The 26,538-nt window shown below is 41.8% G+C and overlaps 1 protein-coding gene across 2 annotated transcripts in view; it reads right to left on the reverse strand.

Annotated features, from left to right (window-relative positions):
* Positions 1-26,363, reverse strand: part of SMARCAD1 (SNF2 related chromatin remodeling ATPase with DExD box 1) — a 47,062-nt gene extending 20,699 nt beyond the window's left edge. The window contains exons 1-8 of one of the 2 annotated variants that reach the window (XM_081876682.1): positions 25,913-26,363; positions 15,902-16,240; positions 12,285-12,453; positions 7,906-8,062; positions 6,602-6,665; positions 5,351-5,442; positions 4,367-4,450; positions 3,361-3,445 (exon numbers count right to left, since the gene is read on the reverse strand). In XM_081876682.1, coding sequence (XP_081732808.1) covers positions 3,361-3,445; positions 4,367-4,450; positions 5,351-5,442; positions 6,602-6,665; positions 7,906-8,062; positions 12,285-12,453; positions 15,902-16,240; positions 25,913-26,348 — 1,426 coding nt within the window. In that variant the 5' untranslated portion in view covers positions 26,349-26,363. Of the gene's footprint in view, positions 1-3,360; positions 3,446-4,366; positions 4,451-5,350; positions 5,443-6,601; positions 6,666-7,905; positions 8,063-12,284; positions 12,454-15,901; positions 16,241-16,799; positions 16,828-25,912 lie in introns of those variants that run through there. The other variant, XM_081876683.1, reaches the window with a different exon arrangement.
* Positions 26,364-26,538: the final 175 nt, after the last annotated feature.

A 26,538-nucleotide genomic window follows, 5' to 3' on the forward strand; every position in this document is an offset into this window, starting at 1 on the left:
CTGCTTTTTTATTTCTAATAGGTCTATAAACCACCCTAGGGAACTATGTTATATGGATGGCTTACAAATATAACAAGCACATATATTCCTAAATAAAAGTTGGTAATGTGTATTGTGGAACACCCACTATGGAGTCACAGCAATTAATTCAGTTCACACAAAACTTAAAATAAAAGTTAAAGGAGTCTTTTTGCAGATGCCAGAATAGATAATGTAGTGTGTTCTAATGTAGCAAGGTCAGGACAAAAACGGTGAGCTATAAGAAGCTTTTCGACTTGTACTTCTCAAAGAGCAGCTCCTCACACATATGGCAAACTGCTTTTAAAAATGACAGGACTTTGTGACATTGTGTGTTTGTGGGGATGATGGAGAGTAAGGTGTGTAAGTATGCTGCTGAAATGAAAAATTCTACTAGGCTGCTACAAGTTCCTGTGTTCACACAAGCAAGTATTTGGATCCTGGCCTCAGCTTTTAAATGTGCTCATCATTTTATAAGGTACCTAAAATATTATGCCTCTATTTAATGAAGTGTTAGTAATGCATTTTTTAAAAAGAGAAGCAAGCAGAACACCAGCAGTAACATGTGAGAACTTGAGGGAGCATTGAACATCACTGTTCATCACAGGACATTCCTAAGTCCCCTGCTGCTGGAATAAGCCAGCAGTTTCAAATTGTTAAAGTGCTTAGGAGATGAGATGCCCCACGCCCATAGTACAAAAAATATCTGGTACTACCCATTTCTGGTTGTTATAGAACACTTCCCATGGCTACTGCAGAAATGCAGCAGCTGAAGCAGCCACAGCACCTGCGGTAACAATTAGGGTCCAGGATACTGACATTTTACATAGTTCAACCAGCCAGTGACAAGCAGAAAGGCAGGAAATAAACGAATTTGTTCCAGTATTTCTCTTGTTATTTGCAATTATCTTCCAGACACTTATAATCAAGATGCTCAAGCCTAGCCTCTTTCCCAAACACTTTCTCGGTACATAAATTTACTATTTTAAGCGCATTACTATAAACCAAAACATTTTATTTATATAAAACATGATCTGATTTACAAAGGTGCTGAGCCATGAGAAAATCACTGTGGTTCCCAAAACTGTCCTAGGGGAACTTCGGGAGCTACCTCTAACACAGAGCAGGGAGGAGAGACACACATGAAAGCACTTGCACATGTATATAAGGTCCTTCTGGATATTGGCCTAGGCTTGGAATGCAAACACATTTATTTGGAAGCATCACATGGGCTTGGATCCCAAGGTCCTCTAGCTCAAGCAGAAGGTACCCTTGCCCACACAAGCCTTCCTGTACAGCTTCCCATGCCAAAAACACATAACACCGGTCCTGAAAGACCTACATTGGCTCCCAGTATGTTTCTGAGCACAATTCAAAGTGTTGGCGCTGACCTTAAATGCCCTAAACGGCCTCAGCTCAGTATACCTGAAGGAGTGTCTCCACCCCCATCGTTCAGCCCGGACACTGAGGTCCAGCTCCAAGGGTCTTCTGGCTGTTTCCTCACAGCGAGAAGTGATGTTACAGAGAACCAGGCCTTCTCAATAGTGGCACCTGCCCTGTGGAATGCCCTCCCATCAGATGTCAAGGAAATAAACAACTATCTGACTCGAAGACACCTGAAGGCAGTCCTGTTTAGGGAAGTTTTTAATGTTTGGTGTTTTATTGTATTTTAAATATTTTGTTGGAAGTCGCCCAGAGTGGCTGGGGAAACCCAACCAGATGGGCAGGGTATAAATCAATTATTTTTATTATTACTACAGGAGTCTGAAGGGGAGGGAAGGAAAACCCCAATGTGTAAATGGAGCAGAAGTCAATAAGCAGAGGTCATTATGAAATCACTGTACTATTTTTGAAGATGCCTCCAAAACTAAAATAATCAGCTTTGAACACAAAATCAGACAACAAAAAAAGCTCTAATTCAACTAGTAACTGCAAAGTATATTCTAGAACAAACAACAAATTGCAGTCATTTTCATTGTTGTTGCTTTTCTAGCAATTTGATCTGCTGATGGTGTTTTTTTAAAAAAATCAAGCAGAGAATATGTTGGTAGAACCAAAAGGCTGGGAAGAAGCTGGTGGCAGCAGCAGTATATGGCAGCTCTCTAGCAGGGATATGAAAGTCTACTTAAATGGCATCAGCGATCACCAACAAGACTGACTTGAAAGCTCTGGAAACAGTACATCTGAATGTCAGAAGTAGTGCTTAGTAACAATCAAGAAAGGGAGGATGTGAAAAATGTTGCATCCTTCTTGGCAGTGCGGTATGGCAGTCTCTATTAAGTATTCTACAAAGAATTAGACAGGTTCCTTCCATCAGTTTACAATCTAAAATATTTTAATTGTAATAGCAGCAGTACAATGACATTAATGCAGGATGAAGGTGGCTAGTTGAAATATGCAGAAAGCTTACACTGCAGCTCCACTCTTAGGGACAAAGGTTGCTGCCTGATAGTAAGTCAGACCACTGGTCCATCTAGCTCAGTACAGTCTACACTGGCTGGCAGCAGCCCTCCAGAGTTCCAGACAGGAATCTGTTTTATTCCCTACCCGAAGATGCCAGGAATTGAATCTGGGACCTTCTATATGAAAAGCATGTGTGCTGCCATTGAGCTGTGACCCTTCCCAATCTTAGATCCCTAGTTGGGGAGGAAAACATGAAGAAAAGGAAAGAAACAGAAAGAATGGCAGGGAAGAGAGCAATGCTGCTAAGTTGCTTCTGCTCATATCATTTTGGGCTCTTCGTTGCATAGCAGAACCTCCATCACTAAAGCCTCTCCTGAAGTCATTTGTGGGACATCAGAGAACATTTCAGAGTGTTGCTTGACATGAGTGAGAGACTGCAAGCAGGAACAGCAATTTCTGAAGTCTGTCTAGGACAGGCATCCCTAAACTCGGCCCTCCAGATGTTTTGGGACTACAACTCCCATCATCCCTAGCTAACAGGACCAGTGGTCAGGGATGATGGGAATTGTAGTCCCAAAACACCTGGCGGGCCGAGTGTGGGGATGCCTGGTCTAGGAAGACCTTAAGCATACATCCACAAGGCTCTCACCAAATGGTAAGAGATTGCAGGATTGAAAATACATTGCAATAGTTCTGCCCACAATTGTCACTTAAGCCTTACATCACTTAGAATTCCTCAACTTTTACTCCATCACAGAATAATTGATAATAAAAGATATATTCTTATATCAGCATCTGACTTGGTCATTTAAAAATATTTCACATATTACTTACAACAGGACATGTAACTCCTTGGGATGATAAAGCCTATATGGGTGTGTGTGTGGGTGTGTGTATGTGTGTGGGTGGGTGTGTGTATGAAAACGAAATACTCTTTACCCTCATGATCTTCCATGAATACTTTTAAAGATTCAAAAGCTTCCTGAAATATCCAGTTGTGTTCCCGAAGTACATCTCTCAGCTCCTATTTAAGAAACAGTAAGCAGAAATCCTATATAGTCACAGAATTAACAGCCTATGAATATCAATGTATTATCACAACTAGACAAACATCTATGCAGATAAAAACAAAGAAGACAATCAAGGAACCTTCTCATTTTCAGCAACTATGAGAACATACAATATACATTGTGGCTACTACTGCCCAGTACAAAATTGCTCTTTACCTTTACATTTTATCCAACAATTAAAGCTGAAAGTACTCCAGATCACTAACTCCAAATTCAAGAATGCCTCAGATTATTTCTTTACAACACTATCTTCTACTGTAATATTAACTGTCTATTCTATCTCATAATGTGGACTGACTGCTCAATCTATTCCTAGATTGCTCAGTTATTACACATACTATTATATATTTACACTAACAATAAATCCATTCTCCCAAGTGTCTACCCTTATGTAGCAAATATGACACTATTCATGTAGAAGAAGAAAGTTTCAGCAGGCTTGGGATAATCCCAATGTTGGCAGAGGTACGAAAGACTTTAGAAAAGCTTAAAGCAGTGATGGCCAAACTTGGCCCTCCAGCTGTTTTGGGTCTACAACTCCCATCATCCCTAGCTAACAGGACCAGTGGTCAGGGATGATGGGAATTGTAGTCGCAAAACAGCTGGAGGGCCAAGTTTGGCCATCACTGGCTTAAAGGGAGGGTTGATGAGCACTGAGTATCTGAAGGGGGGGAGGATAATGGAAAACTGGGGATAGGGGAAAATGGAATGGAGTATCCTAAAAAAAAAAGTACTCGTGATCAAGTCACTTCATCTCTTTTACACAATTCCAAATTCCTATGTAAAGGGAAGAGAGCTAATAACAGTAACTAGAATGTGGACTAATTTTTGTAAGAGGGTTATATACAACACATTTTTGGCTGAATGTAACATACCTCTTTATCCAAGCTGGGAAATTCTTTGTGCAGTTTGCTTACTAGATTTTCACGCTTTTCCCATTGATTCTCAGGACTCTGCAACTACAGTTCAGAAAAGATTCATTTATTTTAGACTTATCCTACGCCACTAACTAGACAACACACTTGCCCACTGAATGAAAAAGGCAACTTGAAGGAACCACAATTGTGTGTGGTCCATGGGTGAGAAACCTCAGGCTTGGGGGCGAAAGGCAGCCCCCTGCAAGCCTTCCTAACTGTCCTTCACAACTTTGCCCCAACCTCCCCCCCCCCCAACTAGTCCTGCTTCACACCTTCCTTCAAGTGTTTGTGTGGTTGGAAATGTCCTTCAAATCTGATAATGCCTTTTACTTGCCTGGGTAGCGAATAGAGAAGAGTGTATGAGTGTTTCTCAGACATTGCCTACTGTACAAATGTTAAAAATTTACACTTGCTGCACTGCTCACTCTTCCTCAATTACCAGAATGTGGCCCCTGGCAGACTGCCCATAAAGTAACATGGTGCTCAGACTGAAAAAAGGTACCCTATCCCTGGTGTAGCAGATACAGCTAAACCTCCAGATTCATCAGCAGCACTTATTGTAGCCAGATATGGATTAATGTCTTCATCAAGATTATTTTCAGCACACTTAAGGTTTGAAAACTTCATCTGTGTATTTAGAAAGAAAGCGGTTAGAGGCCACACAAAATGGCTTAGAGGAATTGGAGCTGCCCAAACATCTGTGATTTCCCCCCTGTGAACTAACTCGGACATGTGGCTACCAAGTCATGCATTAAATACAGAAAATTCAGTGTATGAAAGAGATATGATTAGGAGAACGTTTAATTTCCAATGCTCTAGCACTCATCTCATAAATAATTAGCTCAGGAACTGAGTACACATGGAAAATCTTGACAAGGTGTTTACTCAACGAGTGCTAGTTTGGGGTTCTGTATGTAAAGGAAGTTACAACCAGCTACTTACAGGATCAAGCTTTTTCTTTTTCGTATTTTGGTCATCCTCATCTTCAGTACCATCGTTGGCACTTTCCTCAAGTTTCCTTTTGCGAGAGCTGCCTTTTGAAATTAAAAAGGGGATTTTTAAAAAATTGGCAACTTCTTGCAGTCCAGTATCAAAGCACTTTGTTGCTTAGCAATTAATCTAAATGCCCTTTAATCAAAACCAAAAACTGTTTTTTTACTTCAAATTAACCAAACAGTAAAAAATGTAGAAATTTTATTGTATACTAACATTTTTGTTATGAGTTGGCAGTTCATAAGAAATAAAATAAATAAAATTTTGCCAGTTTTTTCTCTCCCACCCATCCACCAAACACACACACACAAACCCACTGAGACAAAAAAAATAGCAGATGTTCAGAAATTCCTCCTTCTTTTAAAACTTGCTCAGAATCAAAGGAATCATGCCCTTATGTTCAGGCATGTTTCTTCATGTCTATTATTTTATACACAGGACGACTAGCCGAAATGTTTTTCACAAAAGTTTGCTGTTAAAAAAGATATACATTTGAGAGGCTATAAAAAGATGTAAAATTTCAGTTTTTTAAAAAATGAAAATTGGATGGAAGGGGAAGCCAAGGAGCAAAAACAAACAAGGAAAGAAATGCCATTTTGAGACATGCAAGAGATGTACAGTTGAAATAACTTGTAGCCAAATTCCAAGACCATACTATGTAGATAATTCTTACACTTGAGTTAATATGTGCAAGAATGTGTTCCAAGTCCCCTTAACTTCAGTAGAACTGACTTCCACAGCTGATACCAACTTATCTGTAAGCTATCACAAGTGAGATCACCACTGCATTTGCCAATACCCAGCCTTCAAACTGATCCTGATAATATGAAGCAAATGGAGTACACAAAATGGAACTTAAGCAATATTCATGTGAACATATGCAAAATTAGGCATAGAAATGCTTTGTAGATGGAATTATATCTGAATTTATGAATCAGCAATGAAGGGCCTTAGACAGTTAGGTCCCCAAAGATGGGTATGGGCAAAGATGGTATGGGCACCAGTGCTTTGCAACTTGATCATAAATAATCTAGGGTTAAGGGTAACTAGTTGGGCATCCGTATTTGCAGATGACATCAAATTATTTAGAGTGGTTAAAACAAAAAGGAATTGCATAGCATTTTCTGTGCCAGCCAAGTGCTAAGTGCTAGGTAAAAAACTGCTTGGAAACTATTAACAGAAAGTACCAGTACTTCTTACCTTCCTCATTCAACTTCAAGCCTTCAGCTATAGCTTCATCCATTGTAGCAGTTGATGATATCAGCTAGAGAGAGAGAAAGAGAGAGCGAGAGAAAGGACAAAAAAGTCAACAAACATTTCTTTATTAAAATTAGAGGAATTTCAATTATATTCTGAAGAATTTACAGTGAAATCCTATGCATGGTTTTTGAAAGTTCTTCTGTATTCAAATTGTCCACCCCAAAAAATATGAATTCTGCAATCCATACAATTTATGCAAATTGGGAAAACTTGCTACTGATAAAGGGAGAGGAGTTATGCAATGCACTGTAGTCCACTGGAAATCCATTTGCCTTCTGAGCTGCTAGGAGACATTGCCCACATTATTTCAACTGCATCATGACAGTCACAATGGGTCAAAAACTTGTTTAAGAGGGAAAGCAGAGATTCTCAGGAAGCTGCTACATTCTGCATGCCCACTCTACAATTCTTTCACTGGCACTATTTAATGATTATATGCTGCTATGAGTCTCAAAGAGCTTTCCATGGACCACCTCAGCAAGCCTTTAAGCTTCTACTTAAATAACATTTACTTAAGCTATTATTTTATGGATTGCATTTCTAATCATTTTTATGTGCCCTGGGGGGGGGGGGAATCACACTTTATAGGACAAAATGGCAAGAGCATACATACTAATACGAATGAACTCATGAAAGGTAGATAGTATAAGAGACTAAGTTCTCAGACTACTATATATAGAAGAGTTGCCTATCCAAGATTACCTACCGTATTTTTCGCCCTATAGGACACACTTTTTCCCCTCCAAAAATGAAGGGGAAATGTGTGTGCGTTCTATGGGACAAATGCAGGCTTCGCGGACCGCTCCACAAGCAGCGGGAGCGCTCCCGCTGCTTGCGGAGAGTTGCCTGCATGCCGAAGCCTGCGCGCGCTGAGCTCAGCGCTCCAGGCTTCGCGGACCTCTCCGCAAGCAGCGGGAGCGCTCCCCGCCCCAACCCCGCGCCTGGGGGGAAATAATTTTTTTCCCTTTATTTCCCCCCCAAAAAACTAGGTGCGCCTTATGGGACGGTGCGTCCTATAGGGCGAAAAATACGGTACTCTGTTCACAGAAAATGCAAGATTTGAAAACAGAACTCCCCGAGTCACAGTGTGTGAGAGAATGAGTGAGAAGGTGAGAGTAAGTAGCTCACTTCCAAGTGTACACTAACACTGCTTTAAGACTAAATATTGTAATTCATTCTTCACAATATTTTATGACTGGTGCTCCTTTCAAATTAGCTAACAATTCAAAAGTATATTACTGTACTTGTAATAACTCTTGGTCACTTTTTTGTGGAAAGAGTTCCTTTAGTGTTTGGAGTTTGCAATAGTTCAGATCCTCTTCCTCTTCCTCCTCTTCTTCATTTTCCTTAACAGATTTTGATGGCTTGCCTTCATCTTCTTCACTATCTGAAGGCTCTGAGCTGTCGTGCATGGTAAAAATATTTACACCATTTTAGTCAAGCACCGTAGTATTGCATTTTCTATAAATATATAAACACAGTAGCACTGGTAGGAATAACAGCAAATTTATTATGTCATAGGATTTCATGGACACATCTGATTGAGTGAACTGTAATCTCTGAACGGGTATACCATCTTAAAACTGGTCTTTAAGGTGCACAACACTCTTCATTGTTTTTTACTGCAAAAAGACTGATAGGGCTACTCCTTTGGAATCTAACTTTTAAAACCAGCTGCCCTGTCAAGAGCCTTGGGAAAGCAAGCAATTAGCTCTAGCCTTATCATAAAAACTAACCCAACACAGGAGCTGTTTATACGTTTCTGTCTAGGGAATTTATCTGCATTCCTCTCTGGAGTATTCTGCTGCAGCAGATGCAACATTTTCTCTGTAAGAAGGTGAAACCTAATTTTCTAAGATTATGCCTTTCTGATGTCAAAGTAGCTTTCAAGAAAATTGCCAGTTACCCCATGCAACATTACCCATCCCTGAACATTCTGAGTTGCATCTAAGAAATCTCGAAAAGATTGTCAAAACTAATTTATCTATATTCTACATTGTTCTGTGCCAATGTTTCTGTATTCCAACCCTACTGGCTTTTAAGGTTACATCTACTCAAGAGAGTGTGTGGATTGTTAGAATTCAGGCTCGGTCAGAGGTATGTGCCTATCTGCAGGCACCGGCTGAATTCCTTTGACCTCCCTCCGGCGACTCCCGGCAGGAAAAACAACACGAGGTCCGTTCCGGCGATTTTCCTCAGGCTGTGAGAAAAACACACCAACTGCTTCTCCTCCTTCTCCTCCCTGCATATCCCCAGGGAGGGGAATCAGACTCAGACAGAAATGTTTCTACATTGCTTTTATTCCTATCTATAGCAGTCATACAGTAAAAGATGTCTGCTCTCTTCAACAAACAGAGAGAAAACCAAAACTCCACCCATGTACATCCTGTACAGGTCATATGACACACACAGAGCTCACATCCTGTGCTCAATAAGGAGAATGGACTGCCCCTTTGTTTCCATGGCAGCAGTCACACACATCCTGTTTGGCTTTCCAGCCACAAGCAGCTGTCTGAGCTGTTAGAGCCTTTGCTTGCTGCAGCATTGCTGCTTTAGAATAGCTTATAAGATTCCATAGGTATACAGCGAAGCTCTTAAAAATCACATAAGTTGTACAGCACAGTTGATACAAGAATTCCAAGACAATATGTATATGCGTCTGTCACACACACAAAAGTGGTTGTACAGGAATATCCAATGTGGTATTGACCAGATGTTGTTATAGACTATAATTCCCATCATCCTTGACCAAGTTTGGCCAGGGCTAATGGAAACTGGGAGATCAACAGCATCATACTGGCTACCCTGCATAGACTGAGCAGACTCTGATCAACAAAAGAAATGCTTCTGTGGGCTGACAATAATTATGTGGACTGGAAGCACCTAATGCTTCCGTAAGTGGCTCCACTTAATGGCCATAAGTGACTAGCTATTTACAAAGATTAGGTTAGTTCCTTTGTTCAACAAAAAAAGGTTCTGAACACGCTAGGAAGGCCTGGTTATTGACTGAGAAGTTCGTTTTCTCTATCTCATGAGCACAGCAAATACTTTACAGGAGTCACTCAAGTACACTTGAGCAATAACAGAATTATTAACAAAGAGAAATAAGGCCTTATCGAATACCATCTAGTTTACACACTCAGCTAGGAAGTTGATTCTGAACCGCAACACCTGACCACAGTGAAATGAAGCAGCCCTTTTCAAGAGGTGTTAAACACTTGTTAATTTGCCTTAACGTTGCCTTGGGAAAAGGAATTAAATGCATTAATTACAAGAGATAAAAAGTAGTTTCAAAACTCCATTCATTTATTTGAAAACTTAACTCATAATACATTATCTTCCAAATCTTTTTATAAAACCGAATGCCTGAGGGCATGTTAAAATGCTCATCTAATTATCAAGTTGTTGTCATTTATAATAACTTTTTCTTGAAGATGCTGTGTAATTAAAGATCATAAAAAGTAAGTACATAATTAAAGAAAGCTCTATGGAAACAATAAAAAATGCTCCATGTATCATATAAAAAAGTATTTTTTGAGAATTTATTTAATGATACCAAGAATTATTTTTCATAGTTAAAAACAATGGATGCATTTAAAATTCAGATTGAAGGAGGAATGCATCTATAATCAGGAGAGATTTTAAAATAAATAATGCTTGTTTCAATAACTGAGATTCACTTCTTTTTAACTCTATGAACTTTATTGAATACAGTGATACCTCGGGTTAAGAACTTAATTTGTTCCGGAAGTCCGTTCTTAACCTAAAACTGTTCTTAACCTGAAACACCACTTTAGCTAATGGGGCCTCTTGCTGCTGCCGTTTTGCTGCCGGAGCACGATTTCTGTTCTCATCCTGAAGCAAAGTTCTTAACCCGAGGTAATATTTCTGGGTTAGCAGAGTCTGTAACCTGAAGCGTATGCAACCTGAAGCGTATGTAACCCGAGGTACCACTGTATATGTTAAATAGTAATGTTGCAGTACCTTAGATCATTATATTACAATCCAACCAACCCTTTTGAGTGGGCAGTTTGTCATTATGCTGGTGTGCGAGGGGGTGATTGTTTTATTTATGTTTTTATTATGTGTTTTGTTTTCATGTATTTTTATGCTGTGAACTGCCCTGAGATCAATGCTGGCATACCAATTTAATAAGTAAATAATATATGTTCTTGGGCCTACAGTCTTTGGCTAACGAAATGGTAAACTTGGTGAAAATGGAATGAATTTTGGACTTACTATGAACATTCATTTTCTTCAGTGGATAGTTCTAACCTAGATGGATTGATTGATTTACTTATCAATCCATCCTGCCCGCTACTGCCTTCCCTCAGGCCTTCAGTTCCAAGGCACCAGAATTCTCAATGTCATAGTAACCTGTAAGGCCACCTTATACGGGGTTGCTCCCAAGAGAGGCATGGAGATGTGAGTAGTCATAACACCTGCTACTCCATCTCGTTTAAACAGCTACCTCAGTGCCCTGCCAGCTCCTCTGGCTAGAAGTGTGAAGAAGGGCAAAAGACCCTCCTCCTCCATCCTCAATCAAGTTCATCTGTCCAACAGCTTCCTTGCCCCCAGGGCATGGCTTGAAGATCAGCAAAGCAATTAGAAAGAGAGGAGCTGGTGGGGTGGGGAGGGATTAATCATTTTACAAGTTATGTAACCTTGTTACTTAATTCTTTTAAACTCTATTGTGGTATTTTTAAGTACTGTAATTTTTATTGATCATAATTTAGTAAGGATTTATTGTTATTGTTGAGAGTGAATTTCTGTTTAATTATTTGCTGGTATTTTGAGAGTCAATTTTATTGTGCACTATTAGATTCTAATGGAATACTGAATATTGCTTTATTACAGAATAGAATAGAATAGAATAGAATAGAATAGAATAGAATCACAGAGTCGGAAGGGACCACAAGAAGAAGAGTTTGGATTTGATATCCCGCTTTCCTAAGGAGTCTCAAAGAGGTTAACAATCTCCTTTCCCTTCCTCCCCCACAACAAACACTCTGTTAGGTGAGTGAGGCTGAGAGACTTCAGAGAAGTGTGACTAGCCCAAGGTCACCCAGCAGCTGCATGTGGAGGAGTGGGGACGCGAACTCGGTTCACCAGATTATGAGTCCACTGCTCTTAACCACTACACCACACTGGCTCTCCAGTGTCATCTGGCTCTCAAGGATCATCTAGTACAACCCTGTGCGACACAGGACTCTTTGGCCCAATGTGGGGCTCAAACCCATGACCATGGGATTAATAGTTTCATGCTGTTTGATAAAGCTGTTTATTTTAAGCCATATTTCTTATTATGACATATGCGTTGGATCAGACAGTCGTAAAATAGATTTTGTATATTTTGTTGCTTCTTTGGCTTGTAAACTGCCTTGTGTATTGCAATAAAGAAAGGTGGTATACAAATTAAACATGCAATGAAATGAAACCTATTTAGGAGCTCTCATGGAGTTAATGATAACAAGCTTTATTGTTTTTTATACCGAACCCCCCCCCCCCACACAAATATTTGCTTGTAAGAAAGTAGTAATCAGAAATATGGACTTAATATCAATTTATGAGTATCAATAAGGGAATTTATATGTATAAATAAATAGGCATTACTAAGACTTACATAATAATCACATCCTTCCTGGGAGCAGCAAATTGCTTTATACGGGAGTATTTTGGTGCCACTTCTTCTTCACTTTCTGATGACAATTCAATAACATCTTTCTGACACTTAAAAAAAGATGATTGTGTTGTCCTTTTTGCTTCAGGGGTTTCTGGAACACTGGAATCATCTGTCAAAGCATTTTAAAGGATAAAAAAGACACATGTTACAGAAAAACAAGAGTACAAGTCTTACTATGACTGAGATATCATCAGAAGTGGCCACGCTGATTACACCAAATTAATTAGAAATGTGCTTTGGGGGCACGTTTAGTCTAAGAATTATGTAATTTAAGTTAATGAGTTTTTCTACTGCCTTGAAAACGTGTGTGTTAAAGGTGGTATAGTTGGGTGGTTAATTGAAGATCTGTTTCAAGTTGTGGCATCCTTAAAACTCAGCATGTCTCCAAACTCAATGGCTGCTGAGAAAAGTGTGAACACACATGGGCTAAAATCACAGCCTTACGTAGGCTCAGAACTACAGTGTGGCCTGCACAGGTCTTCTGGCATCAAATGGAAAGAAGGGGCTTCTGTGTTCTGCTATGCTCTTGCTTGAAACAGCTAACAGCCCTAAAAGCAGGAAGGGGCAAAAGTGAAAAGATTATGGTTCCATCCATGGCTCCGTTTCAGGGCTAAAGCATTCTGACCCTGGAGGCATGAAGGCAAAATGAGAAAGACAGCAGCACACACAGGAGAACAGCAGCTGCAAAATAGGATTGCTGCCTGACAGAAGTTTACTGGAAATAAATTTTAAATAATCTGAAAGTGCTTGAGAGGTGTTTGATGGAAACTTCAATAAATCTTGAGCTTTTATAACCCCGAGCAAGTGACTGACACTGGAAAAGTAAACTTTGAAACTGGGTGCTGTGGCATGCCCCCCACCGCCGTAGTAAAATTGTACTGCCATATGGTAACAGGATCTTAGAACTAGATATATTTATTGGAGTAGTGGGATGACCCCCCCCCAGAAAAAAAATATCAAGAAATAACTTGCAACTTAGCAGTAGATTTTGAATTAGAAAAATGCAGCTCACACACCTGCTCTGTTTAAAAGTAAAACCAGGATCCTACAGTAATCAGACGACACCACCACATGCTCCCCCCACACCAATATTTAATGCTTCATATGACCATCACCAAGCCTAATTAGAGACATATTAAACTCATCAGAGTCAAGCAACAGTCAGATATCATACCGATTCAGGATAGAGAATAGGGAATAGAGCTGCACAAGACAGCACAAGGGGTGAAGCAAACATTCTCGCAGCTTGCTCTTAATCCCAAAGCCATAGCTATTTTTGCATGTCCATATATTGTTATTTGCTCCATCTGTCCACAGTACAGAGACAAACTTTCCATTGCTCTTATCACCATAGCACAACTGACATTCTGATTTCTACTTAGCTTGTTTGCTTTAAATTCAGGGATATGATGGCACTTGGACCATTACTTCCATGGCATTTTATTTATAGTCTATCTAGCCTAAAATAATTGGTTGAGAGTACTGCATACTCTGTCTGGCAGCAGCTTTCCAATGACTGAGACGGAAGTATTTCCAGCCCCAAGACCCACAATCTGAGGTGAAGTTGTGGCAACTGGAGCTCAAGACCTTCTACATTCAGAAGAGTTTGCTTTATCACTGAGCTATACTGCTGTATCACTGAGATACAGTCCACAGACTAAATTTAGTGTGAAAATTCCAAATTAAGCTGCCCTGTTAGACACAGTCAATGATCATTTCGCACTGAGGTTCCATTTCCAGCCACCACGTTTGTCAGCGGAGTACGCATAAGAGCGCCCTGCCCCATTATGCCATGCCACACCCTTTTAGCGATGTGTTTAGTGACATTTTTTAGTCACTTCCAGGTTCAGTTGCATTTTATTCAGACACGCATGAATCGGTCGTTACCTGTGCTGTCCATAACAAATTATTTTTAAGAAGTGGGATATGAATGTGTGAATAAAAATTAAAATCTTCAAGTTAGTTTAAGTTTCTGGCTTTTTTCCTGAAGTTAGCAACCATAATTTCCTGGTTCAAACAAAACCAATAAATTATAGTTAGTTACAAGATTCCACATTTCATTAATGAATGCCATGAGAGAAGGGGATGTGTTCATGGGCAAAATGCTTGTTATTAAGCAGAGACTATTAAGCAGAGACAGAATCACCCACACAAAGTCACTGGAAAGCTTTGGTTTGTCACTGCATAATGTGTGTCATAGCTCTCTGAAGCCTTATTACTACAACAGCTCATTCCAAGGAATAAACTGGATGATACCTCACTAACAAATGAGGAGCAGACACAGTTGTTTCCATTGAACAAAAAAACCCCACCCTGACTCAGCAAAAGCAATGAAATGTATATGAGTATACAATTATCACCTATGGACACTTGAAGTAATTCCCATAACAAACTCATTCTACATTTGGTGGGGAAATGTTCCCACTCATCCATAAACAATTATCATTTTATTTCTTTATAAATAAAGCACCCCCTCCCCAAAAGAGTTTACAATCTAGATTTTTGCAATTTCGGGGGGGGGGAGGGAGAGAGATAATAGCTAAGGGTTACAAGGGATAGATGTGGTGAACTAATTCGGTCAATAAAACCATTTACTATATTGCTCCTCATTGGCTTTTATTCTCTTCCCCCATTGTATTTGTTGCTCCCCTCGTATTTTTTTACCATATACTAGCAGACCAGTTTCAGCTAGGAGAGATTAGGCACTGGGCCACACCACCCCTATTTGTGCAGTTTCTATGGAGACAGATTTAAACCCATTTCTAAGTTTCCTTTTTCAAAAAGATCTACTGCATTAAAAAAAGCACCTTAAGTGCATACTTTACCTATAAACGTGAAAATTGTCTGTTTTATGCAACAGCTTATTATCCCATGTTAATAATAAACTCTAGCTAAAGTTTTCTCTCATATTTTGGGGTGGGGTAGAAAAGCTTTTCATCTTGATTAGATTTATTTCCTTAGCACAGGACTAAGCAAGTATCTATACAACCATACATTGCTCTTAAAGTGGTACCCTCTGCTCAGGGAATGGGAGATGGGAGAGACAACATTATCACTGACCAATAAAAATGGCTTTCAAAAGCTATTGTACAGTAGTAATAGCAAGAGTGAATGCTTATGTTCACATGTAGAAAATATCAAAGGACTGTCTGCTTTGTTTTCCTACCAAAACAACGTCAATGAATCAGGATGTTGGCAAAGCAGTTTGAATGTTAAGTTATGAGGGTCAAGCCCTATAGGATTTTCTTGCAAGTTCTTAATTAACCCAGATTTCCTAAATGCTTTTGAGAACATGATATTTGATACCAGAGAAAATGAATGTCTAGTCAACCACAGGAATACTCTGCACATAACTAGAGGAATTCAAAGAATGCTCTAGAAATTAGAGCTGTAAAAGATATAACAAGATACAGCCGCCACATTGCTATCAAAACTTCATTCAGCTGTATGAGTGAAGATCAAACACTAAGCTATCAGCACGAGTACTGTAGACTAAATCAAAGCTGGTTGTATATAGACTTTCCCTTCATTTATAAATCACATATATGAGAACTCACCAGTTTTCTCAGACACATCAGATGCTGGGGTGGCTGGTTTACTAATGTGATCAGGAACATTGTCATTTTCTTCACCAACAGATGCAGCACCATCTTTTGAAGGAGGAGAACATGTGGTATCCTTATCTACTGCATCCAAAGAAGTAGAAGAAGCCTCCTCCTGATCTGCAGAAAGGCCAGGGGAAGGGGCACTCTCTTCCTCCACACATGACTTCCTTTCAAAGCGAAAGCGGTTCAGGTTAAGCAGACTCATGATTGGCCTTCCACTTCTGTCACAGATTATGGAGTTCAATTTAAAATCCCTCGGGCTTACGATAGCACCATATAAATCAAGAGAAGCTAGAGATATAAAAACAAAACAAAACCCAAAGGGTGAGGTGGGAGATACATGATTGAGCAAGAAAATACAATGGAAGATCCTTATTTGTAGGCATTCATTCATTCAATATATTTCTATACTGTCTTGGGTCATGAATAACCTCAGGGTAGTTTACACCTATAAAACTTAAGATTTATTGAAACTATAAAACACACAGTAAAAAGTTAGGCCATGTACAAAAGAGGAAAAAGCAGTCTCCAATTATAAATGGGCAACATTGATTAACTACTCCCAAATGCCTTAGTGAACTAATGTATCTCCAACTACTGCCAATGTAGACAACAACCATATTTCTGACCAGGGGGAGTTCCATAACCAGAATGCCAGCACAGAAAAGGAACAACCACAGTCACCTCTACTCTGGGCTATGGCAGGTTTCCACAGCTAGAAAAAGAAGTGCTATTCCACTGATGCCATCTCAGCATCAAGTGATGCTGATGGATCTAAGAGTATCCCCAGACTTCAAAACTGCTACTTCAAGGAAAGTGCAATCCTGTCTAGAACAGGTCATCTACTTACTTCCAAGACACATGACGGCTCTTAAGCAACTCACTAGTGCCTCCAAGCTAACCTGTACAGTCTCCAACCATTCTGATGAAAAAGAAGAACTAGAGCTGGGATTCATCCACACACTGATAATGCTGTGCCCTAGATCCCTGGATGACCTCACTCAGATACTTCATATAGATCAGAGTGGGGAATCTTCAGTCTGTGGGTCAACTAGGCTCACCAGGCTGTTATTCCCAAACCATGCCTAACCATGCATCTGCTAGTGACACAGGCTGCAACGGCTAAGCAGTCTAGGGTGGCAGGAATAAATCTCCACTCATTACTTTCCCCCTCTTTCTACACCTGCTTAAAGGAGAAGCAGAGCACTGTTTGAACCAGCCTCCCCCATCCTTCAAGGAAAAGGAAGTTTGATTCAAATGGCACTTTGCCACTGGAGGCATGGCTATTATATTAAAATGCTTATCTTCAAAGTGCTGTTTCAGTGCCTCCCTACTTCTTTAAAGGGAGCTTGGGGGGAAGTCTGAATAGGCTGGATCTTCCTCACCTCACCCCATCCCACTCCTATACAGGGGGAAATGATCCAATCAAGGTAAATTCCATCCTTAAATCTCTGTCCCCTTCCCCAGCAGCAGAAAGGATGGGTTAAAGGTGCTTCACTTTAGCTGTGGTGACTGCTGCCTTGTGCAGAAAATTATCGGAATTAGAACTCCTGAGGGAATAAAGGTGGCAGTCGTTGTGTGGTCTGGAGACTCCAAACAGAGGTGAAGGAGCCTAAGTGAGGAGTTCATAGTAGTAAGCCTGACATTATAATCTTAAGGGGGCCTTGCTGTGATCGTAAAAAGCAGTGGGAGACTCCCAAAGCCTTCTGCAAAACTCTCAAAAGCCTTTGGGAGTCTCCCCCTCTCTCTTTAAAGATCAAAGAAAGATTGGGCATAAAAGAAAATGGGAGGGAGATCCAGCTGAAATTGGGGGGAAAGGGATTTTGGCAGACAGGCACCCTGTCCAGAAGGTTTCCCATTGCCGATATAGATGTTAACAAGCATGAGGACAAGATGGAACCTTGCAATACACCATGGTGCAAGTGCCAGGTAGTCAGGCAGTAGTCACCCAATGCCACTTTCTAGAAACAGTCCTGCACCTTGGTGGATCTCTCACACACCTTCAGAAGGGAAGATTTAACATCTTCTTGGACACCCCCACCCCACCCCCAAGTCAATCTCTCCGTTTAGCTTTCATAAGTCATAATGAGCAAGGATCAACAGCACACGAAGCTGGCCAAACACCTTCAAGTGCCTTGTCCACAAGAACTTGAAAGGATCCCATACAACTTGATCAGCTGGTGATCTGGAACCTCCCCCAGAGTTTTATTAATTGCCCATATTTCCCTTAAAGTGCCTTACAAATTTATCACAACAAGCCTCTGAGGGTTTTTGATATTTTCACCTTGGAAAAGCTCTGCAGGATGGTTACTTGATGATGCAATGGAAGAGGGCATATATATATTATTTGTCACAATTGCTGCCATATGGCAGGCATTATTATGTGCTCTCACCTGTGCCTTTTTACTATACAATGTGTGCCACATATGCTTCAGTCACCACCCTGGTCAGCTGTGACCAAGGTACGTGAGTGGGTTGGCAGAGAATGGATGGATTTCGCTTTCTCCACCAGCCTGTTGGGCAGAAGGCAATCCACACCTGTTAAGCAATTAATACCCTGCATTTCCATGCAGGCTGCAGAAGACGATTTCCCTATTCTATGGCAAGCATGGAAACACAGGATACTATGATTACTTACCTTTCTAAAATATTTGTAGGCTACCTTTTAAGGTCAACCCCCCTCAAAATTATTTCCAACATGTAGATTCACAAGATATAATCAGCAGTAACTTTAAAACTATAAAACACCTGCTGTATACAGCAGATTTTAAAGGTTAATATTCAATTGAAGCCATAACTTTTTCTTTTAGGGTTAATTAATAGGATGCACAACTGAAAAGGGACTATGGAAAATTATTCTAATATATAATTACAGAAGTAAGATTGTTATATGCACAAAGATGGAAAGATACAGCCCTACCTACTATAGAGGAATGGTTAGTAAAATTATTGGACATAGCTGAGATAGCAAAGTTAACGTGTTTAATTGGAGAAAAATCATTATTGACATTTATTAAAGATTGGAAATTTCTTATGAACATTTTGAATGAATGAGAAAATGAACTTGTCATATCTGGATTTGAAGATTGACAAAATATTGGCTTAAAGAAAATAGCACAGTTGGATGTTAATGAATGAATACTATACAATATTTAGATGAAGGACAGAGAACTGGAAGTCTTTTAACCTTTTTTTTCACACACACATCCCACTCTCTCCTTTCCCCCTACTTTCTTCTCCTTTGTGATTCTGTTTCCTTTTAGATTAGATTTTTAAAGTATTTCTTTTATTCTGGTGTATTATAAAAAGATACTTTGTATTGGGTATGAACTTTCATATATATTTGGATAAGTATCAATAAAAATAGATACTTAAAAACCCCCACAACACACCATAAAAATAACTTTACTAAACAAAGAGAACTAGCATAAGCACTAACTGCAAACAACATTCGTCCCAGTATGAATGAAATCAGATAACTAAAACTAATGCAGTTGGGATATTGTTTATGGGTTTTTGCTGGAGGATTTTGTTGCTGTTATTGATTATTATTATTTTTTGTATCCTTATTTTTAGATCTTATTATCATTCATGATTTATGTGGCAATTGTTCAGTTTGGCTGTCTATATTTGATGTGTTTTATTTATTGTTTATTACTACTTTTGTTAGGTATGTAATTATGTAAATCCTTTAATGTTGTAAGCCACCTTGAGCATGGTTTTAGCTATGGAAAGGTGGCATACAAATAAAATGATGATGATATACAGCAACCCAATAAAACATTTCTTTATGAAATGGCAAATGTAATAATAATAATAATAATAATAATAATAATAATAATAATAATAATAATTTATTATTTATACCCCGCCCATCTGGCTGGGCCTCCCCAGCCACTCTGGGCGGCTTCCATAAAAACCAAAAATACAGTAAAATATCACACGTTAAAAACTTCCCTAAACAGGGCTGCCTTAAGATGTCTTCTGAATGTCAGGTAGTTGTTTATCGCTTTGACATCTGCTGGAAGGGCGTTCCACAGGGCGGGCGCCACTACAGAGAAGGCCCTCTGCCTGGTTCCCTGTAGCTTTGCTTCTCACAATGAGGGAACCGCCAGAAGGCCCTTGGCGCTGGACCTCAGCGTCCGGGCAGAATGATGGGGGTGGAGATGCTCCTTCAGGTATACTGGACGGAGGCCGTTTAGGGCTTTAAAGGTCAGCACCAACACTTTGAATTGTGCTCGGAAACGTACTGGGAGCCAATGTAGGTTTTTCAAGACCGGTGTTATGTGGTCTCGGCGGCCACCCCCAGTCACCAGTCTAGCTGCCGCGTTCTGGATTAGTTGTAGTTTCCGAGTCACCTTCAAAGGTAGCCCCACGTAGAGTGCATTGCAGTAGTCCAAGCGGGAGATAACCAGAGCATGCACCACTCTGGCGAGACAGTCCGCAGGCAGATAGGGTCTCAGCCTACGTACCAGATGGAGCTGGTAAACAGCTGCCCTGGACACAGATTTGACCTGTGCCTCCATGGACAGCTGTGAGTCCAAAATGACTCCCAGGCTGCGCACCTGGTCCTTCAGGGGCACAGTTACCCCATTCAGGACCAGGGAATCCTCCACACCTGCCCGCCTCCTGTCCCCCAAAAACAGTACTTCTGTCTTGTCAGAATTCAACCTCAATCTGTTAGCCGCCATCCATCCCCCAACCGCCTCCAGACACTCACACAGGACCTTCACCGCCTTCACTGGTTCTGATTTAAAAGAGAGGTAGAGCTGGGTATCATCCGCATACTGATGAACACCCAGCCCAAACCTCCTGATGATCTCTCCCAGCGGCTGCATGTAAATGTTGAAAAGCATGGGGGAGAGGACAGAACCCTGAGGCACCCCACAAGTGAGAGCCCAGGGGTCTGAACACTCATCCCCCACCACCACTTTCTGAACACGGCCCAGGAGGAAGGAGCGGAACCACTGTATGACAGTGCCCCCAGCTCCCAGCCCCTCAAGACGGTCCAGAAGGATGTTATGGTCGATGGTATCAAACGCCGCTGAGAGATCCAGCAGAACTAGGAAACAACTCTCACCTTTGTCCCTAGCCCGCCGGAGATCATCAACCAGTGCGACCAAGGCAGTTTCAGTCCCATGATGAGGCCTGAATCCCGACTGGAAGGGATCCAAATGGTCTGCTTAAAGGTCTGCAAAAAGTGAAGGTGGTTTATGTATTTCCATGGAAGCCGGGTTCCACAGGTGTTGGGCCACTGTCGTAAAGTCCCTACCCCTTGTGCCCACCTGCTTATTTGCTTTCACAAATGGGCATACAAGTAGAGACCCTGATACAAGCAGCCCAATACTGAAGATTATTTCAGGTAACCTGACCACAAACCATTTAAGGCCTTAAGGGAGCCAGGGTGGTGTGCAGTGCTTCGAGTCTCGGATTAGGACCCAGGAGACTAGAGTTCAGATCCCCACTTGGGCATGAAGTTCACTGGGTGATCTTGGGCCAAACACTGACCTCACAGAGTTGTTGTGAGGATTAATTGACGAGGGAGAGAACAATGCATACCACCTTGAGCTCATTGGAGAAAAAGATGGGATATAAATGCATAAATTAAATACCAGCACTTTGAACTGGATCATAGGTTTACCACATTCTGACCAACCAGCCCTCACCAATACTCAGTATGTTGCATTTTCTGCAAACTGACGTTTCTAAACCATCTTTAAAGGCAGGCCCATACAGAATGCTTTACAGTAGTCCAGCTTGGTTATCACTTGTGAATGGTTCACTAAGACAAGGTCTCTCCTCTCTAAATAGGGTCGAAGTTGGCACACCAGCCTAAATTGGTAAAAAGCAGTTGGCCACTCCTGCCACCTGAACTTCCCCATTTAGTGCTGAGTCCAAAACTCCCCAACTCCATACTTCGTCATTCAGGGGAGTGCAAGCCTATCTAACAGCAGCAAACTTCCATCCAGAGAACTCTACTTACCACCCCACAGTATTTCCTTGTCTGCATTAAGCCCCAGCCTATTCACTCTTATCCAGCTCTAAACCACTTCCCAGACAGTGAGGCAAGAGTTCCATAACCTCCATGGAATGAATAGATGGAAATGATATGGAGGCAGAGTGTCTACTGCATAGTGATGACACTTTAGCCCAAACCTCCAGGAAACTTCCCCCAGTGGTTTCATGCAGATGTTAAATGTGTGAGAGTCAAGATGCTCCACTAGACATATTCATTATAAGGCACTACATATGCTAACAGATACAGTGGTACCTTGGTTTACTAACTTAATCTATTCCGGAAGTCCATTCTTAAACCAAGGCGTGCTTTCCCATAGCAGTGGGGAAACTCAATTTACAAATGGAACACACTCAACGGGCAGCGAGGTAAGTTTACAAATCAAAACACCTACAGTGGTACCTCGGGTTACAGACGCTTCAGGTTACAGATGAAACGAAGGGGTTCTAGTGATTAAGTTAAATAAGAGTATAAAGGAAGGGATAAAGGATGAAAAATGAATAAAGTATGATCTTGCTGAATTAATTTTTAAGTGGAATACAAGAATGGGAGGCGGGTGGAAGTAAGGGAAATAAGTGCTTGAAGGTTATAAATTGGGAAAGTGAGTTTTTTTAATGCTAAATTTGTTTGTTTTATGTGTTTTTCTGTTTCTTTTGTTTTTCTTTGTAATATTTGTGGATTTTTATGTTGGTTTGTTAATCTTTTTCTTTGTAAAACTCAATAAAATATTATATATATAAAAAAAAAAACAGATGCTTCAGGTTACCAGGCGACCGAACTCTATAAGAGTACAGTGGTACCTCGGGTTAAGAACAGTTTCAGGTTAAGAACAGACCTCCAGAACGAATTAAGTTCCTAACCCAAGGTACCACTGTAATTCCAGGTTTGCAGCGTTCTTAATCCAAGTTGTTCATAAACTAAGCTGTTCTTAAACCAAGATACCACTGTATAAAGCATAGTGGAAGCTCCCCTAGCATCAGTTTCCGAGACTTATCCTCCAAAAAGGACTGAAGCCACAGTAACACTGCGCCTCCTCAGCCCAACCCATACTGATAGTTCAGAAAATGCCAAGGCCAATAGCACTAAAAGACACTGAGAGGTCAATAACACATAGGACTGGACTCTCCACCCCTTAAATCCATTCTCGAATGCAAGTAATCCATCAGGTCAACCAAGGCTGTTTCAAAATCAGCCTGAAACAGAACAGCATCATCTAATATTACCTGGAGTTGAAAAACCATCACAGACTCCAGCATCTTGTTCATTAATGGCAGGTAACTGGACAGTAACTATCCCACATTTAGGTCAAAATTTGGTTTCTAAAGGTGACCACATCTGAGATCCATAGTTCCTGCCCAGCCCAAACAAATTTTAGTAACTAGGAAGGGCAATGATCACTAGAACATGTGGTAGGCCTCAATCCTGCAAAGAGTGGTACTGTCTTCAAGTTGTTCTAGTCCCATCTATTTCAAACTACGTCAAATCTATGGTTTCCAAGTCAGCACATACACAAGCAACTTTATAACTAAAATGTGCAAGCAAACTGATCACAGTGGGCCTTCAAGGGTTCCAGTTTTTGCAACCCAGTGTCTACCCCCCCCCCAAAAAAAAATCACTACTGGATGGCATTGAGAAAACACAATGGTGATGGAAAAGTCAGTATTTTTCACTTTCATCACCACAATGAAGAATGACTGAAAATGAACTCTTACTTGTATTCAGTCATATTATTTATGAATCTTCCACCATTCATTCTAATCATCAGCGCTGCTGTCTCATCATCCTCAGCTTCTTGGAATACCAATAAACTGGCTTTACTCTACAACTGGATGGAATCCACACATTCCAAGCAGAGCCCAAAGTATTGTGTGGTATCACAGAAATAGCATAAAGTTAATTTTTGTGAAAGCACCACAGCTACAGGACATAGCTAAGGGTGCCTACTGAAAAGAGTTAGGGTCCTAAACCAATATTAAACTGCTTCTGAACAGATAGGCAGCATCCTCCCTAACACATAGAGCATTCAAACAAAACAAATGGAAAATGCCCTAGTCTGTACTGACTTTAAAATGCTGGATTCCAGCTGTGAGGCAGTTTTAGGGCACTTCTGTTTTTTAAAAATTATTATTTATTAAATTTATTATTTGTTAAATGTATTATACTTGTATACCGCCCTATACCCGTAGATCTCAGGGCATTTTTAAATTGTGATTTCCTCATGTTTTATCAGGCTGAGGTTTCAATCTGCCTGAAAGGGATCCCCAAAGGTCATCCAGTCCAACTCCCCCCACCCCCCATTTTGCAATGCAGGAATCTAACCGAAGCATCAATGTCTGAGAGCTGCTCACTAGTGATAGAAGCAAATGCAAAGTCAGGCAAGATCTCTTCAAGCTTCCATACACCTTGACATTTATTTTCGCAACCGGCTCACACAGCAACATCAGAGCGACAGAAAGAGTGAGCATGGGGAGGAGTGGGGGGAACAGGGAATATTTTATATAATAATAATAATAATAATAATAATAATAATTTATACCCCGCCCATCTGGCTGGGTTTCCCCAGCCACTCTGGGTGGCTTCCAGCAGAATATTAAAATACAATGATTCATCAAATATTAAAAGCTTCCCTAAACAGGGCTGCCTTCAGATGTCTTCTAAAAGTCTGATAGTTGTTTATTTCTTTGACATCTGATGGGAGGGTGTTCCACAGGGCAGGTGCCACTACTGAGAAGGCCCTCTGCCTGGTTCCCTGTAACTTTGCTTCTCGCAGCAAGGGAACCGCCAGAAGGTCCTTGGAGCTGGACCTCAGTGTTCAGGCTGAACGACAGGGGTGGAGACACTCCTTTGGGTATACTGGACTGAGGCCGTTTAGGGCTTTGAAGGTCAGCACCAACACTAAATTATGCCCGGAAATGTACTGGGAGCATGTAGGTTTTTCAGGACTGGTGTTATGTGGTCTCGACAGCCACTCCCAGGCACCAGTCTAGCTGCCACATACTAGATTAGTTGCAGTTTCTGGGTCACCTTCAAAGGTAGCCCCACGTAGAGAACATTGCAGTAGACCAAGCGGGAGATACACCACTGTGGAGAGACAGTCCGCGGGCAGGTAGGGTCTCAGCCTGCGTACCTGATGGAGCTGGTAAACAGCTGTCCTGGACACAGAATTGATCTGCGCCTCCATGGACAGCTGTGAGTCCAAAATGACTCCCAGGCTGCGCACCTTCAGGGGCACAGTTACCCCATTCAGGACCAGGGAGTCCTCCACACCTGCCCGCCCCCTGTCCCCCAAGAACAGAACTTCTGTCTTGTCAGGATTCAACCTCAACCTGTTAGCCGCCATCCATCCTCCAACCACCTCCAGACAGCCACACAGGATCTTCACCACCTTCACTGGTTCTGATTTAAAAGAGAGGTAGAGCTTTCAAAAGAGAGGTACAACCTCCATTCTAAGTAAACACTCGCTCGGCAGCGCTTCCTTCTGCCTCCATAATCCGGCCGGCCTTAAATCCCTCCACACACACACACACACACACACCCGGCCCCCCAATGCCTCGGGGGGTTAGGCTCCGAGAGTCCGCACACACACACACGCCCATCCCAACGCCCCCCTATCGCTCGGCCCTCCAAATCCCGGCCTCTCCTTCTTCCCCACACAATAGTCGTCCTGCCTTCCACCATCTTCCCTCGCGAGAAGGCGGGGGGGGGAGAGAAACGCCACTTTTGTCGCCTGGGAAGGGTGAGGAAGACATTCCGCCCCAGATGAAGGCACATTTCCTCACAAACCACCTCGCTCCCCCCCGTGGAGCAAATAGCCTGTGAGGCAAACAAAAGATGGGAATGGGGGGAGGGGGGAGGAAAAGGGGGCCGGCGCCGCCCCCCCACCCTCTTTCTCCCTCCCTCCCTCCCTCTCTCCCCCCTCACAACAACACCGGGTGCTTCTTCCTTACCCCGCCCCCGCTCCGAGGAGGCGCGCGAGCCTTTCCAGAGCGCCGGCCAGCGGCGACGGCAAAAAGGGAGGGGAAGAGGGGGGGGGGGAGAAAGAGCGGGCTGTGCCGAAGGGATGACGGCGGCGGCGGCGGCGGCAGCGGCGGCGACAATGACGGCGAAGGCCGGCCTCAGCCAGCGAGCTCGGCAAGGCGAACGATAGAGACGGAGGGGAGAGAGAGGCGAGAGAGAGAGAGAGAGGCGAGCCGGGAGGATGGGGCGGGGGGGAGGGGGCGTTGAGAAAAGAGAGAAAGAAAGGGAGGATTGTACCCCAAAAGCGGCGCCTAGTGATGACCTCACTGAGTTCCCTTCGTTTTTCCCAGCATTCCTCTCTTTCTCTCTATCCGGCTTTTTTGTTGTTTGTTTGTTTGTTTGTTTATTTAGATATTTATCCACCATGGCTCTTCGTGTCCTACATGTGGCGGGGTATATACATATACAGAGAGAGAAACAAATACAAATACACACACAGTATGCGCGCGTGCACGTATGTGTACACGCACGCACGCACGCACGCGCACACTTGCATGTGCGCGCGGTTTGCCTCAAGAGCACTCAATAAATTCAGCTGGCGAATTCCGCCCGCTCA

This window comes from Podarcis erhardii (genome assembly GCF_964252035.2).
Source record: "Podarcis erhardii genome assembly, chromosome: 9".
In the NCBI taxonomy this organism is placed as follows: domain Eukaryota; kingdom Metazoa; phylum Chordata; class Lepidosauria; order Squamata; family Lacertidae; genus Podarcis; species Podarcis erhardii.